The sequence below is a fragment of the Sminthopsis crassicaudata genome, chromosome 5, assembly GCF_048593235.1.
Source record: "Sminthopsis crassicaudata isolate SCR6 chromosome 5, ASM4859323v1, whole genome shotgun sequence".
Classification (NCBI taxonomy): domain Eukaryota; kingdom Metazoa; phylum Chordata; class Mammalia; order Dasyuromorphia; family Dasyuridae; genus Sminthopsis; species Sminthopsis crassicaudata.
Genome location: NC_133621.1, coordinates 86,904,829 through 86,922,756, shown reverse-complemented (window position 1 = coordinate 86,922,756; position 17,928 = coordinate 86,904,829). Strand labels below are relative to the sequence as shown.

General features: G+C 36.9%; 1 protein-coding gene across 5 annotated transcripts in view; it reads left to right on the top strand.

Moving 5' to 3' along the window:
* The window catches only part of DPP6 (dipeptidyl peptidase like 6), a 1,195,887-nt gene that overhangs the window by 473,929 nt on the left and 704,030 nt on the right, over positions 1 to 17,928 (top strand). Inside the window, exon 1 of one of the 5 annotated variants that reach the window (XM_074267389.1) lies at positions 12,772 to 13,217. The exons of the other annotated variants lie outside the window; for them this stretch is intronic. Coding sequence (XP_074123490.1) covers positions 13,161 to 13,217 — 57 coding nt within the window. The 5' untranslated portion in view covers positions 12,772 to 13,160. Of the gene's footprint in view, positions 1 to 12,771; positions 13,218 to 17,928 lie in introns of those variants that run through there. 5 annotated transcript variants of the gene reach the window in all.

The following is a 17,928-nucleotide window of genomic DNA, read 5'->3' as shown; positions in this document are numbered from 1 at the left end:
AAGTTGGCACCACAGAACATGAATCTCAAATCAGGGTTATAATAAAATTCTGGAGTTAATTTCTGGAAGAATCAGAGATTTAGAGATAGAAGGGACCTCAGAGCTTTCTTACCCAACCCTCCAATTTTACAAATAAGGAAACTGAGGTCCAGGGATCTTAAGTCATTTGCCAAAAGTGACATGAATATTGTGTCAGAGACAGTGTTTGAATCCAAGTCCTTTGTTTCCAGAGACAGATGGTGTTTTTTCTACTCTACCTTATTCTTATTAGGCCAAACATCAGAAAACTTTGTAGCTATACAATTTAGGATTGCAATTAATAGAGATTATTGATCCAGTCCAAGCTCTATATAGTTGAGAAAATTGAATTGGAGGGAAGGTAAATGAATTACCCAAAGTCATACGGTCAGAGTTAAGACTAGACTGCTGGTTCCTAACTCCTTGTCCAGTAGTCTTTCCATTTTAAGTCTGTCCTGGGGAAGCAAAAGATGGAATATGGATCCATACTTTAAAATATTCAAGAGTAGCCATGTGCTCATGAGGTTATAATAGAATAGCCAGATGGAGAGAATGCTGAAAAAATAAATAGTGTGTGATTCAAATAATTCCTCTTCATCATTAAAAAGTACTCATTAAATGCCACATAGGCATGATACTGTGCCAGAAAACAGTACATATGGAATATGAAAAAAGCATTAATTTAGGGTAATGACACTATCTAGAGAAGAAAGATACTTTATCCTAGGAAGAATATAAAAATGTAAACAGCCACAACTAGGCAACTTGGATTAGATGTCCAAATGATTTCCAAATGATCCAGTGCCTACCATGTTTATATCCCTGATGTAGACTCCTTTTCTAGCCTGAACTCTACCATCTTTATCCAAAGAAAATAGATGATTAAGTATGAAGTACTACAAGCAAAGACATGCTAACTTGTCAGGAATATAATAATGATTTGTTATGTACTTACACTGAAAAATTCTCAGCATGTAGGAAAACCAAAGTGAGTCCAGGGTTCCTTTGCTAGACCACAATCATCACAAAATCTTCTCTGACCTTAGATTGATTCCGAAGATTTAAACGACCCTTGAGCAAAGCCCTAGAAACCATCCTTTATGAAATCAGATTGGGACTCCATCTCCCACTTTCTCACCTTTCCACTCTTTGCCATCTTCCAACCAAGATTCACACTTGTGAAGAGAGAATCCCAAGAAGGCTTCTTTCTTCACCAGAAATCACAAAAGAAAAGAAGCACTGACTGAACTAATTGTCGTCTGTATCAGTAGAACCCTATTTTGTTTGTTTGTGGATTTCATAATATCTTTTTAAGTAGCCAATAAATCCTGACCAGATTTTGTTTACAACTAGAGGGTACTAATAGGTACTTTGAGTTCAATTGTGGGTAATTCTGCCAACTTGAAACAAAGTTATGGCTGAAACAAGTTTTTAAAATAAATGTATCTGGCTTCTGTAGTTGTAGTGAGTAAAGTCTACTTTTCAAAGAAATGCAGGAATAAAAGAAAGGAAGGTGATCACAAATTGGATAGTGTTTCTCTGTTCATATTGCCATGTTCTTAGGATTTAGAGCTGCAAGAGACATTAAAAGAAACTTGTCATTTTTCAGATGAGGAGATGGAGTATTGCAAAGACTAAGTGACTTCCCCAGTGTAAATGAGTAGCAGAGACAGCAATTGAACCTCAGACTTCTGATTCCAAATTCAATGCTTTTGCTACTGCCTTAAAGCTATCTAGCCTTCAGAAGGTCCTAGGAGGATCAAAATGAAATATTTGTAAAGCACTTAGCCTAGTATCTGGCATATAGTTGGGGTTTCATTAGTGCATTTCCTTTTTAATGTGGAATTATTGCATTCTTTGAAGACTCTTTTCAGTTTGAGATACTATTTTATGAAGATCTCCATCTTGAATCTTTCCTGAAATGTTGCTTAGCTTATAGTTCAATCAGTAATTAATTCCTGGCTTTAAGGTCCAAGATAAGAGCTTTTACCTGAACCTATGGGCTAAGAAAAGCAATTAAGTGAGAATAATAATTTATTACTCATGCTTTCCTGACCATTATGCATAAAGCCAAATAAGATTACAAATATTTTATTAATGGGACTCTGACTGGATTGAAATAAAACAAAATGAAAACTCAGGGACTTTTGATAAGAACTAAGAGGAGTTATAAAGATACAGGATTTGATAAGGATGTTAAAAAATGTTAATTCGGATTCTTTTGCTTCTATCTGGCCATCCCAATGATTTCCCCTAATTAAAACCTTCCTTGTAAAGCTAGGAAGTGATCACTGATTGAGCTGTAAGCAGAATAACATTTCAGAAAACATTAAGATTCAGAACTTCACACAATGATGCCTTAAATTTTCTATAAATGTCATTAATCTCAAAATTAGAAGGACCTTTAAAGGCAAGTACAGTTGAAGAAAATGAGGCAAACACTTTGCATCTCAAATTCCATAATTCTCTAAATATTTATATGAAACACTAACATAAAAAAAATATGCCTCCTTCTGCACCTATAATCTACATTGCAACTGAGAGGGTGGGGTAGCATATTTCATTATCATTCCTTGGAAGATCCAATTGGTCCCTAAATCCATGAGAATTCAGAAAGTCTTTCAATATGATTGCCCAAATATCGTTGACCATTATTGCAGATATTTTCAAATCATCTTAGTCCTCCTCACTTTGATAAGATTTTGCTTTGGAATCATTTTGGGATTGTAGCTTAAGAAAACTGAAGATCAGGAAGTGTTTCTTAAGTGGAAAAAAATTGACTGAGTACAAAGTTACATGGGATGTAATTTTCTTTGACTTTATAAACACATTGCTTTGGATTGTGAGCTCAGGATTTCACATGTATTAATTTTTCTTTCCAGTTAGATTGTAAAACTATGGCTTTACCTTCTATTTTTTAAAAAATCTCCAACTGTGCTTTGTTTTGTACCAGCTATAAAGGAGGTAGTAAGTAAATACTTGTTGATTCGACATGGTCAGGAAAATACTTCAGGGCTTTCCCTTAGCTCTAATGGCTATCTATGAGCCAAAAAGGACTTGTAAAAAAGATATTCTAAGCTATATATAAACTTAAATGGCCCCCTGATTGATGACTAAAATAAAATTTATAAGGTAAAGATAAAAAAGGAGCAGATTTTTTACTTGGAGGGAAAAGTAAAATGCCTTTCTATTGTTCATCTCTTTCTCGTTCCTTTGCAAAGTAGTAATCTGTAGCCTATGTCATTTTATCAAAAATTCTCCAAAAGTGATTTTATTTCCTTCCCCCTACAATAGATTTGCTAAGCAATTTCTATCTATATTTACATGCTTCAGTTATTTGTTTTCTTTGAAAGCCTAAGTTAAAAGATCCATTTCCTTTTTTAAAAATTCATACTTATAAATGTTTCCTTTTTTTTTTTTTTTTTTTTTTTTTTTTTTTTTTTTTACATTTTCTTTCCCGAACATTTCCTAAATTTCTTTACTAGTAAGGAGTGCCGAGCTAATATGCTAAATAGAGAGTTCTCATGTGTATACATTTTTAAAAACTGAGCTTCCCCCCCAAAAAAAAAGCGCTTTTGTTTTGGTGAATTAGATCTATTGAGCACTACTACCTTAGAAATTAAAGTTATCTTAGTTTTATTATAAAAATATTTTACCTTAATAACATGCTAGATCATTCTTTGAGAACCAATGTTCTATATAGTCCTACTTGGTGGCATGTCAGGAAGGTGCTATTTATTATCACTTTAGTTTCTCTTAGTGAGCTCCAAATTTTCAAATTCTTTTTTATATTCTTTTGGAAGTAGGTAGGTATGGTCCTTCCCACTCATTGGCTGAATTTATTTGACTTGTATTTATTCATTAAAATCATTCCTAAAGTGCTTAGAAACAAAAACATTATAAAGATGCCATTGATCATAGACTGCTCTAGTAAGTACCTCATTTGAAGGCTATTCTTCCTTGCCTTCTTTCTCCATCAGCAAAGTGTGTGTGTGTGTGGTTACTTTTGAGTAATGAAGATTTTACTGACAGTCCTTTATAGGAGTTCTTCTGAAGTGATCCAATCATTAATTATTTTGATATCAAAAATATATCTAACACAGGTCTTCAAAGGTGTTATGGGCATGCTTTCTACAAGTCATCTTATGTTAACAGAACTTCAGATACTAGTTTTGACCCAAACTGATAGAAAGATGAGATCAACCATCTCATTTGGGAATGACAGTGACATTCAAGTGTGAAGAAATACTCCATAGATCTCATTTAGATAATTTTATTCCTAAAAAGCAAATTATCAGGAAAGTGACAGGGATAAGATGAAGGTTGCCCATAAAAGAGAACACTTCCCCAAACAATCTGAGAGGTTCTTTAGAAGCTGATACCAAAATTAAGGCCAAGCAATCAGCTCCAGAAATCTCTACTGGAGACATTAAAGATCATAAACAAAGCATCTGTTATATTGCTATTGCCAAGGTCATGCTGGCTGGCTAAGGAACCAGAAGAGAAATAGCAGTGCAGTCCATATTCAATGCCAGTGGATGTGGTGCCTTCATCAGAGTTATGTGACAGTCTTGGGACTGTTTAAATATGATTAAATTATTAATACATCTGCATCAAAAACATCTTTGGTGAAGTTAAGACACTTTGGACTAGAACTTGGTCCTTTTTAAGAGGAGACTAGATTCCATTTTGATAGTGTTACATTTAAGTCTGTTAATATGAGAACGGGATTGGATTCTCTATTTAAAAGCCATCCTGGTGTGGTTTAAATGTGTGCTGGTTTTTAAATGTATCCAAATGAATAATGCTGGTGTTTAGAAATTTAGTTGCAAATCTGCCCAAATCTCCTAGGACACCTGGAATAGTAGAGCTAAAAGAGCCCTTGGAGAGTGCCTAATCCAATCCCTTTATTTTATAGGTAAGGAAATAAAGGCTGAAAGTGCTTGCCTAGGATCCTACAGTGAGTCTTCAGTAGTGAACAAAAGGATTTCAAGATAGAACAGATGGCAAGAACTAATACTATCATTTTACAGATTAGGAAACTGAGACCAAGAGAGGGAGTGACCCAGGCTAAGTAGTCGAGTTGAGATTGAAACCCAGGTCCTTTGAATCTAAAGACCACTTGCTTATCTATTTGATTTTCCTCTATAGGACTAAATAGAATCTAGTTCTTTTGAATCCTGGACCAGGACTCTATTACATTAAGCAAAAATTAGTATTTTTATAAGAGGAGAAATATGGTTTGTTTTCTATTGTTTTCTCTTCCTCCAGTGAAGAATAGGTAGATGTACATTTCTAAGGTCCTTTCCAACTGTTTTATCTATGATCTTGAGAAAATGTGATGATCAATATTGAGTTTGGTGTCATACTAGCATTGACATCACATTTCCTCAGATTTTTAAAAATTCCTTGTGTCATAGCCACATAACTTTTAATAATGTAATTTAGATAACCTAGCAAATTCCCAATGCACTGATCATCATGAAATAATATCAGTACTCCTTTAAAATAATGTACAACTCATTGACCTCTCTGGACCTCATCTATAAAATAATAAGATTGGGCAAATGATATCTAAACTCCTTCCCAGCTTTAATCTTCTGAATAGGCCAGTTTAGCACAGTTCATGCAAATTCTGGGGGAATTCAGTTTGAGCCACCATGATAACTGCCTATGAGGCTATAAGAGCATAAGACCCTGACAGAAGGAATTCCAACTGCACCAGAGAAGACAAACTATCACTACTTATTCTTTTTAATAGGTCTATAATTAGCAAACAGAATATAATGATATAGAATAATTAATAAATTAATAATAGTTGTATCTACATAGTTCCCACATTGCTCTCGAGAATGATTGGATCAATTCAATGGTTGGATCAACAACTCTCTCAACAATGCATTAGTGTCCCAGTTTTCTCACATCCCCTCCAGCATATATCATTATCTTTTCTTATCATCTCAACCAATCTGAGAAGTATAAAGTGGTCCACATTGTCTTAATTAGCATTTCTCTAATCAATAATGATTTAGAGCATTTTTATATGACTATAAATGGCTTTAATTTCATCTGAAAATTGTCTGTTCATATCTTTGAATATTTTCTTTATTGTCCAAACAAACATAAGGGACCCTGCTTTCCTGTTGTTATGCTTTTATGACACCAAAACACATTCCATGAACCTCAAGGTGGTCTTTTCAAATGATGTTAAAAGAACTTAGACAATTTTTAGTGTGGGACAAAGTTTTATCAGGTTTCTTTTCACTGTAGACTGAGAACAAGATTTATAAGCTGACAAGTAGTGTGGGAGGTGGTAGTTAGGTAATTACTATGAATACTTCTCTTTCCCTTAGCAGAGATGAAGAGGTGTGTCTTCTAAGCTGATGCAAAATGCATTAAATTTTCTTTTGAAAATGGATCCATCAAGATTAAAAAATGCCTCTATTGAATTTTAGGATTAACCATTGACCTAGGCATCTTTAATTGACATCTTCAAGGAATGTTCTAGATGTGCCAATTTTTGCTAAGATTAGGATACTCTGTTCTGTATCCTTCCTTCCTTCCTTCCTTCCTTCCTTCCTTCCTTCCTTCCTTCCTTCCTTCCTTCCTTCCTTCCTTCCTTCCTTCCTTCCTTCCTTCCTTCCTTCCTTCCTTCCTTCCTTCCTTCCTTCCTTCCTTCCTTCCTTTCCTTTCCTTTCCTTTCCTTTCCTTTTTTTTTTTTTTTGGAGAGGAATGGTAATTATGATTAAATGTTATACTTGTTTATGCTTTTTTTCCCAACTAGTCTCTTTCCCAACCAGTTTCATAATAGGAAATATGGCAAGAGTAAGATAGAACATTAGTGTGATAATGAGGTGAAGGGAAAGCAACAGATTCCTGTTGATATAGCCCTAGCCCCTTCCCATCTTGTACTTTTTTTTTTCTCTCCAAAATCAAAGATAATGAAAAGGAAGGACCAACAATGTCATCCAAACAGGTTTCTCTGTTGCCCCTCCCCCTAATTGTTCCATTTCAAGAAAATGAGACTCAATTGGAGAGGAAATATTATGCCCAACATTAAAACAAATGATGTATACAAGATTATTCCAGAGCGGAATGAATTAGACTTTAGGCCAGCTATATTTTGGGATATTTCACATCATAGCCCCTGAAATGAAACTAAAGAAAAGAAGAGTATAATCATAAGGTTCAAAAGGGAAACCCATTTGATCAACTCATGCAGAATAAATTCTTTGGCTAAAAGCATCCTTTAATGATTACCTTCCCAGGCTTCCAGTTTACCAATAGTTGCCTCCTCAGAAGTCACTGAGACTGATCTAGTCCTTCTGTGATGCTTGCCTAGTTCTGAATAGCTACAAGTTCAGTTCTTTAACTAGATTTTTCTTCAGTTGCTTGCCAATCCAAATACTTCCATGGCTATTTCCAGAGAGAATTGGATTACTGTGTGTCATAGGCTGAAAGGAAAGAAAGTTGCCTTCATCTTTGACACAGCAACAAGTTCTTTCTCTGGTGGTATAGTTTATGGGTCACAACTAGGTTCAGCAAGTTTAAACAGCCTAGCCATTTTTAAAATTGATAAAGTCCAACTTGGTTTTCTTTCCTTTTTCACCTCCTCCCCACTTTTAAAATATCTCTTCTCTATCCCATCCAACTAGTCTTCTGAAAACCTATCTTGGTCTCAGAAAGTTACTAATTATTCTTAGTTGATAATGGTCTAATGTAAAATTATATCTCACAGAAGTATGTGGGTCTATGTTGAGCACATATTTTCAAGACCTAAAGACTCTAAAGAAATAAAGGAGATAGTCTGACTAAAGTTCAGATATAGCAGGGAGAGAGATTGTGTGTCCCCTCAAATCACATTTCTTACTGGCTGTGGAGTCAGAACTGTCCCAGTTCCATCTCTACCTGCCTCTTCTTGCCTACCCTACATATCATGTACCAGATATACACTCACTCTTTTGTGAGCTTTTGTCAGTATCCTTACAAAAATAAAGACATCCAGCTTTACTCTCCAGATCTTGGCAAGAGTTCTAATGTGCATTTTCTTCCTTAGCCTTCATTCACTTTTCTATGTTGAATTGGAGGTAACTTTTCATGTAGGTTGTTAACAGGGACAAATTTGATTTCCCACAATGATATACTTAAGATCTTTTACCCTTACTTTCCAGACAACATTCAGCAAGCTTGAACACCACTGAATTACATTCTCAATTTGTACATAGTAGGTATTTACTTCATATTCACTGACTGATTCCCTGAGTGCTTGACTTTAACAAGTATTCATCTAGGTTGGTTGCCTACGCAAGGGAAAGAGCATCAGTCAATAAGCAAGGTGAAGGGGAATCACTTGAACTTAACAAGTGTTCACCTAGGTTGTTTGCCTACTCAAGGGAAAGAGTGCCAGTCAATAAGCAAGGTGAAGGGGAATCAGCTGAGATGCCTGAGTGATGCATTGCATCAATCTGCAGGGGAATACAGCCATGTACTTCTACAAACAAACCTAATTAACTGTGCCCATGCCAACAGCACCAGGCACACACATCTGGAGGAGAGGAAGGAGAAAGATTTGTACCGAAATGAAAGATAGGTTTGGAACAGATCAGCATTGGGTCTATTCAGCAGGGGCAAGTGTGTATTTTAAGAGCCTTTAAGAGCCAAGTTTATCCCTGGAAAAGGAAAACAAATTATCTGTAAGCTAAATATCTAGTGGAATTATCTTCTTGTCATTTGGGTCTACCTCTGTAGCCTGCCAAGCCCTAGGTATTTATACCACTAAGCAAAACTAACCCCACAGCCCTTCACAAGGTACTGGTGTGGAACTGAAGGACAGCAATTGCTTCAGTATGGCAGTGGCTTGATGTGACTTGCTGGCCCAAAAGCTGTTATTTGCCTTAGTTGGAGAGACAGAGTGCTTGTATTCTGTCTTGAAGGTACTTCCACCTCCATATCATTTAAAGTTATTCTCTTGCTCCTTTGGACATTGAGAATGCCTCTGAGTATATGGTGAAATCATCACTTTCCCCTAGAAATAGTGGCTGCTTCTTTGGAGGTACTAAACTTTTTGTTGTTGCCTTCCTCCATTATATATGATCTTCATCAGAAGCCAAGATCATTGCCAAGGTTTTTGACTTACTAAGAGCTAAGGACAAACTACCTGAGCCTTTGTATGTGTTTGTATACACATGTACAGAAAAGCATATGCTATTTATATATGACATATATCTGTGTGTATGTTTATAAACCATGATATATGTGATTTTATGTACATATGTATATGCAAATATCATATATATTGTGCTATATGTACATATATATTATATGTATATATACATATATATGTGTATATATGTGAATCTATTCATATCTATATATCTATAAATCTCTCTTTCTCTCTCTCTCTGTATACACACACACACACACACACACACACACACACACACATCCCATTCCTCTTTTCTCCATGCTTTGCTTCAGTGATAGGACTGAACCAAAAGCAAAGAGCAGATAGGGGCAAATCACTGCTTTCTTTTCCCTCCTAATCTGCTAACCCTGAAATATTTCTATCTTCTACTATTTTCCTTTCTGCTATTTTTCACTGAAGTTTCACCATCACTTCCTTTATCCAATTATTCAGGTAAACAGGGAGCTTCTCCTTATCTAAGAATCCTGTGGGTGGTATAGCTTAAGTGAGACAGAATGCCTATCTTGGTAGCAGGAATACCTGAGTTAGAATCCTGTCTTAGATATTTATTTACTTAGCTATCAGACAACATTTCTAAACTTGTTTCCTTATCTGTAAAATGAGGGTGTTGGGTTCAATGGTTTCAAAGCTTCCTGCCAGCAAATCTATGATGTAATAATGTCAATTATCCTATATTTATTGTGTATCTAATGTGTACAAAGTCTGAGATACTCCTGGGGACACTTAAACATATTACACAATCCCTAATATTTCCTGGCCATAGGACTAAGTATTTGTTTCTCTGTGTTACTAACTGCATTCAGGAATTGTTAAAAGAATTAAGACATTATGGACTAAAAGAAGAAGATTTAGCTAAATTGTTTTGGGCTTGTATAACCTTTCAGGATTATAAGGTCCATATTTGCTACCTGCAGAGTAAGAACTTGGTTGCTGCTCTCTCTAAGCAGGAAATAACTTCTTCCAGCATCCTACTCCAGGATTTTTTTTTTTTTTTTTTTTTTTAAACAAAGGGAGTTTCTTTTGTATTCAGACCTAGGGGTAGGTGAGAAGAACTTGTGCACAACCTTTTCTCTGTAGAAAGGAATCTTATTAAATTAATAAATCATGACAAGGCAAGAACATTTCTGTCCCCTATAAAAGCCCCAGAACCTGGCTCAAACTTTAGCCAGGTATGATATGTGTAAACAATATTTATGATTTTGAATGGCATAGTTAAGTCTAGCCCTAAGCAAAATTGTGAAGTAGGTGAAGTTTATCTTTGAAACCTTCCCCACATTCTGTTTCCATCCCCAGACATCTATCTTATGTTCCACTCTCATTCAGTTGGCTATCAGCTAGTCCCAGATGAACTGTTCACAGATCTAAGGTGTTGTTGTTTATCCTTCTTTCTGGAAGAGTTTCATGACATCAGGGAGATGGTGTGATGACATGCAGGTGAATTGGATTTAAGTGTATTAGGGCTGTGCAAGGTCAGCTGTCTTACTTTCACTTCCAGAGCCATCTGGGTCCAGTGGCCAGATATAGATCAGGACAACTGGAGATGACTCTAGATGGCTTGATGACTTAGAGATTGACCCCTCCAAGGAGTACCTTATTTTTCCAAGGAGATTTTCAAAGACAGAAAAGTCTTCAACACCTTAAAAAATAGCAGTGTAATCCTAGAATGGTAAAGTAGCCAATGCCTAGGCCTTCAACATGCTTAATTCTATCAAGTCCAAAAAAATATAGGTCTTTCAAAAGAACAACAAAAAGGTAAGAGGAAAAGGGGCTCCTGTTCCAATTAAACTGTTTGTCCTATTTTTATGAGGATTATAAGATTTAAATCTGGGCTTAAAGGATTATAGAACCTAGAACCATAAAAGACTTTAGAATCCACCTAGTCCAATGTAAATTTTACAAATGAGAAAACATCCATAGAGAAGTACAATAACTTGCCCAATGTCATACTAAGTAGTAGCCTGTAAATTCAGTCCTATTTCTACTACCTTTTGATTTGCAGAAACCTTAATGTTCCTTCTTCTAATTTTTTAAACAACTAATGCAGTTTAATTGCAACAAAATAACTAATGCATTTGTCACATAAATACAACATAAGAATGCCAATGTGACCTTGAGCAAATCAAAGTTATTTTAATCACTGACCATCGGTTTCTTCCATTTCTAGAAAACGAAGGTGTTTTTATTAAGAGGAGCGCTTTCCAATTTAAAACTATGATCTTATGACCTTAAGTGACAGTACAAAGGTGAAGAAATAATGATCTTTAGAAAGAACTGTGGGTTAAGCTTAAGTGTAGATAATACAAAAAAGGTACAGAAATTCTAAAAGTCTTCCAGGGATTTATGTATAGTGCATCCATGATCAGAGTCATTAAGAAATTGTCCCATGAGCTAAAACTCTGGAATGGGGTTGATAAACCTAGGCATGGTACAAGACAAAGAGCCCCTCTTTACCCATAAAGCTTGGTTGGGATTCTCTTGTATAATTTCTTTCTTTTTAAGTCTCCTAATGTGATTGGCTTCTTAAGTGGAGACCGAGTGAGGTGTTTGGAACCGGCGCCAGGATATACTATAGATATTGTACTGTGTGAACATTTTGCTGTGGAATAGGGATAGTCAAAAATCTTTAAGGACAATGCTGGAAAGAGTGTCAAACTCTGGACTCAGTGGTGGGTTTCTATCCTACTTCTACCTATAGACCTTGAACCATTTTGGGTCTCATTTTCATCATCTAAGAAATGGGAGCTGTTGGACTGATGGACTAATAACTTTTGAGGTCCTTTCTAGATCTAGGTCTGTGATACTATGACCAGAATGATTTTGTTTCCAGGGAGTCAAGCTAAAAATCTCTGAAGCTCAAAATGGATTCTGAGCATGTTTCTGAGTTTAAAAACAGGCATTTCCCCACAAATAATATCCAATGTAGCCAGTGGAGAAAATCTCAAGTACCCACTTCCTTCTCCTACAGTGCATCCTCATTTAAGCCCTCCACCGTCCTGCTCATTTTAACCACTTATCTTAGATAGTTGGCTTCCCTTCAATCTCTAATTTACCTTACTCTCTACCCCTGCCAACTACTGCTTCATTCGCCTCTGTCTTGGTTGTTGGTCCGTGGTCTGAGTCAGGAGTGCACCTGATGAATAGGTCAATATTCAGCCGGCGACATCTACCTAAGGACACCTGGGGAAAGTTTCATGGACACGGGTGACGTAACTTTCCCCGATGTCTCTCGCCCACCTTCGCTCCTCCATCACTCTGTGCCCTCCTCCCCGCTTCCTTCCCACCGCCAGAGGAGTGGGAGCCCCACACAGAGCTAGCCTGGCTCAGGCAACCCACTGGGAAGGCTAAGCTTTGTGAGCGAGGCGGGGAGAGGTGCGAGCAGGGCAGCGCAAAGCCAGGCCGCCTGCGGCTCACCTCTGCCGAGCTGCTCCGGGGCTCGCAGCTAGGGTCAGGCGCCCTCCCCGTCCACCCGCCCCTCCAGTCGCTCACCCCGGTGCGTGGCTCCCGAGCACAAGGAGGCTGAGCTGGCGGCTGGGGCATGCGCCGTGGCGCCCACTGGGGTAGGCAGAAGGAGGGGAGGGGGGAGGTAGGACCACATCACTCGGGTTGTCTTTCCAGCCCCGAGCTGCCAGTTTCTGGTTGCCAAGCAGTTATCATTGTTTCTGTGGCGATTGCAGAGGCTGTTGCTAATAGGAGAAGCCCCACTAAGCAGCAGCATCTTCCCTTCTCTCTGCACTTTGCGTTTTAAAGCTAGAGACCTAGGCTCGCCTCCCCACCCCCACCTCACTCCCCCTCTGAGTGAAGAAAAATTGCACTGGGATTTATTTCATGAAGTGATGGACTGAATAACTCCTCATTCGCTCTTTGGACTTTGGTGCTACCAAACTCACCGCTAATTGCTTCCTGCCCCTCTGGTAGTGAGCACCCTGGAAAGGAGAGCATGACTACGGCCAAGGAACAAAATGCACCAGGGAAATCAGTGCAACAACAGGAGCAGGTAAATGCTGGCTTTTGGGGGGGAGTGTGTGTGTGTGTGTGTGTGTGTGTGTGTGTGTGAGAGAGAGAGAGAGAGAGAGACAGAGAGACATAAAGAGCGCATATGATTATTTATAATATATATATATGTATATTAATATTCCAAGTTGTAGGACAGTATTTCCAGAATTATTTGGTGAGAAATTCTGGGGAACCCCTTTTGCCACCTGAGTCACAAAGCTGTGTGAAGTGCACCTGGGGTCTGCCATGCTCTCTCCCCTACCTTCTATTTTTAACAGATCCCATGGCTTTATCAATAATGCATAGGCATGGTGAGCATCTGCTACAGTCCACTCAGTGTGTTGGTATCTTTGGACAAAGGGCCCATCTCCTTAGTACCTCTTGATTTTTGCATGTGTGAGTTTAGAAAGGTTTTTCAACTACTTTGAATTGATGCCCAGGAAAGAAAAAAGCGGGATGGAAAGAGATGCAGAGATTTAAGCATATACAGGTCATCAAACAAGACCCTAATTTGGGGTGCAAATACAAGTCAAAATAAAATGCACTTTGATAGGTCGAAAGGACTTTGTTCTCTTTCTTGATCCATTCCTCTCTTCTCTCTCCTCCACCGGAGTATTCTTCCCATGTATTAGCTCATTGGTGCTGTTCATTATGGACTTATAAAGGAACAGAAACTTTTCCTGGTGGAAGACATGGCAGATGTATCATTAGGTCCAGGTGACATCCATCACTAGGAAGGGAAGAAGCTTTTACTAGGATTGCTGAGCTATAGCTGAGGACTGCAATGGTACTTTCTTGTGGCAGTGAGATAGAAGCTAATTCTAACAGGAGTACCTCCACCACATACAGTCTCAGAGTCTTTGGGGAAATAAAGGTGAATGGGTAGGAGATTATTTTTTTTTTCCATTCATGTACACGTTATAATAATTCCCTCCTTAAGAGACTCAAGGAGTTGTTATCTTTTAATCACTGCTTAGTTCACCTCAGGCAGATCATTAAAATAGATCCTTTGAGACAGGAATAGATTCACAGAATAGTTTGTCCAAATCTAATAGATCAACAATATAAGCTATTTGTTCCTATTTATTTTCACTTGTTATCTCACAATATTGGGAGGCTGAGGATAGGGAAAGGGGACACCTGGAGTTAGAGAAAGGAAAGAGGTTCCCTGGGGCACTAACTGATAAAATCCTTTTGTAAAGGGCATGTAAAAAGATAACTTTGAAACAGTATTTGGTGTGAAACTAATAGATTCCTCTCAGATGCTCAAAGTGTTTTTTTTTTTTTTCTTTTTTTACCAATTAAAAAAGAAGAGACAGAACATGCATTTTATTACTATTTGTTCAGTGTGGGAGGAGAGTGTAAATGTGAAACATCCAGGGATGTCCTTTTGGAAATATGGAGAAAGCAAAGGAAATAGTATATAAGTATGTGATTTAGCCTAAGGGTTAATATTCACCAATGCTCTCTAGGTGCAAAATCAATACAACTTGTGTGTGTGAAATGTTTTTTTTTGGTTTTTGAACAGTTATGATAAGGGGTTTCTTCATTAAAGAATTGTTGCTACCCTAAGTTGTCATTCCAGAATTGATTCAGTGTCTTTTCACTATCTTTTGCTGTTTTCCTCATGTAACAGAACATCAAGTACATGTGTATCCGGCTTATGGACTTGTACTAGGTCTTAAGTAGTATTCATGGCCATAAGGCAGAATTAATAATTATTAAAATAACACACAGAATCCATAGTGATGATTATAAGTCTTAAATCTGGTATGTTTCAGGAACAGGGAAGATGAATGGCTAGTCTCTATATTTTAAAGTTATCTGTTTGGGAGTACCATTTATTATCATTTGTCAAACATACAAAGCTAGTAGAATGGAACTGGTTAAATGAGGGGTAAAGGAGGGTATGGAACATTATATTTTAGTCCTATAAATATTTGTTTTGTTATCTTCATATTTTTCCCCACCTGAAACTATTTAAATTGGGTCTGACTTCTGGGATAAAACTGGAGGTGAAGGGACCGCTTTGGTTAAGGAGAACAGATTTAGAAGCAGCTGCTCCTGTCACAAGAGATATGAATGTCCTTTTCCTATTTTCCTCACTATGGCATCATCTGTACTCTGAGGACTTTACATGGTCCTGTGGCTGATGTATATTTTCATCCTTGTTAAGGATTTTAAAGCTAAACGAAGTGAGGACTAACAACAATGCTACCATAAAGGAAATCCAGTCAACAGGAGAAAGATTTCCTAGGTGAAATGGATACCTAGGGGGAAAAGGAGGCATAGCCAATCTTAAGAGCTTGGAGAAAAGCCTTCTCCTGATTGCTATCAGAATGTTGGATTGTAAAGTTTTGAAAGAAATCAATTTCTTGAACTTAAATTCCTGTGTCCATTCATATTTGTTAATCTTGTTGATTCTCTTTGCTTAGATTGCTTGTATAATAATGGACCCTTAAGTAGTTTGTTTCATAGTTAAGAACTGGGCCTGGAAACTGGGCCATTGGTGTAGTTATAGGAAGGCTTCTTCCATACCAGATTTGTTCTTAAAGGAATATTGATTTCATTTACTGTACAATTATGAAGGAAGATATTTCTGATTTCATGGAAGGGAGAAAGGAATGAAAGAAGAAAGAATGGATGGGGAGAGAGAAAAAAAAGACAGAGAAGAAGGGAAGGAGGGTAGGAGGAGGGAAGAAGAGAGGTAAAGGGGGAGAGGAAGGTAAGGAGAGAAGAGGGAGGGAGGGGAATGAAAGAAAAAAGAATGAAAGGCAGGTCTATGGGATGAATGCTTCAAATCCTTAAGCCTTCTTAAAAATGAGATATCTACTACAATGACATCCCATACCCAGGCTTAGTGATCAATTACTAGGGTTTGAGTTATTCATCCCCATTAGTCTTTTGTAATTGTTATTTTTTTACTAATAGCCCTGAGCACTTCACAAACTAAAGGATAAGAAAGGGAAAGCTTACAAGTGCCTTGACTTTGAGAGCCTGGCCTAGGCAGGTGGGTAGCAACAATTTTTGTAGCTCAATGGTTATAACACAATAAAATAACTATTACATCTTCTAAATGTTGAGTGCAGTTTTCCCCCCATTTATGATGTCTAAAAATCAAAGTCTTAAAAAAGGAAAACAAGTGGATAGGATTAATCTCTATAATATCTTAATCATTATAAATAAGTATCAGAATTAGGAGGTTTTCATGTGATTTCTCCCCTTTTTTGAATGGGTAAGATTCATGTTCAGGTAAAGAATTAACAAATTTGTAATTTGAAAGAAAAATTATTCTTCTAAATTTAAAAAAAAAGGCTTTGGTAAATTGAATTTTTCCTTTGCTATTTAAGTGAATTTGACCATCCTGATTCCCCTGGACAAAAGATAAATCAGCACTGGATAACTTCATGTATTGTTATGTATACTGACTGAAGAATAGGAACAGAAGATAATTTGTTATTTGAATTGAAAGTGTATTCTCATTGGGGAATTTAAAAAGCCTATGGATTCAATCTTTTGAAAGTCAAATTAAGAATTTTTTTTGAAATATACTTGTTTTAAAATATATTATCCTCATTCTCAATGATATAAAATTGAAAAGCAGAGATAAGAAATGATATCTAGGGTAAATCGGGACAGAAAGATTAATATTTCATGATTTCAATATACCATGCCACATTTCTGCTTCATATTTCACAGAAGAGATGTAAAATATTGTGCAGGAATGAATTTGTAGTGGCATTCTCAAGCATATGCTGAATATTTTTTAAATGGGAATGGGAAAAGGCTTCTGAATAATCTGAGATCCTATTGCAGGAACCAAAAAGTGCCAAAATCTCTTGAAGGTGGCCACCTATCACAGCTAATAAAGAACTTAAGAGGTCATGTTTGTCCACCTTCCTGTCCAGTGGAAAAGCAGTATTTTTGAAAGATGAGATGCTTCTCTAAAAGGATCTTCACAGAAGTGTCTTGTATGAAGAATTCGCTCCTTATTGGTGTCTCTTACTCATTCCAATGTTTAACCCTATCAAGAAATCCTCCCATTGGGCTAATGTAAATTTTTTTATGCTGCCACATTAAGGCAGTGTTCTTTGCTTCTTTTCTTCATATATTAAAAAAAAATTTGAAAAAGCCACTTTCAATACTCCTTAGGACAGCCCACATGAACAACATTCAGTTGTGTCTCCAGCATAAATTTAGATTTATTGGTCCTTTCACCTTCTGCATAAGTATTGCTAGATGCTCTGGTTGTCCTCTGGGCCACTACCAAATTCTCTTTGTCCATTTTAAATTATGAAGCTTAGGCCATGGTGCTGATTACTAAGATAAATTATATGTCTAGTCATTTAAGATGATAACCCCACTAAAGAGTATTTCTATGAAAGGAATAGCATTGGATATATTATGCTTTCCACTCCTTTCCCATTAGTAAAATTAGTTACCATTGGTAGGGCTCGCTCTTTGACATTCATTTATGAAATTTGAAGGTTACACATACCTTATTTAAGAGGAGAATGGTTTGAGGCAACACAAATTAAGCAAGATGTAGGATTAAGAAGAACAAAATATTAAATGCACATCAAGAGTCAAATGAGAGTAAAAGCTTTTAAATTGTTTCTCAGTTTTCCAAAAAAAATTGGGGACCTTCTCATATTTAAAAAAAATTGTAAAAGAAAAACCATCAGTAAGAGAACAATTACATGAGCTTATAT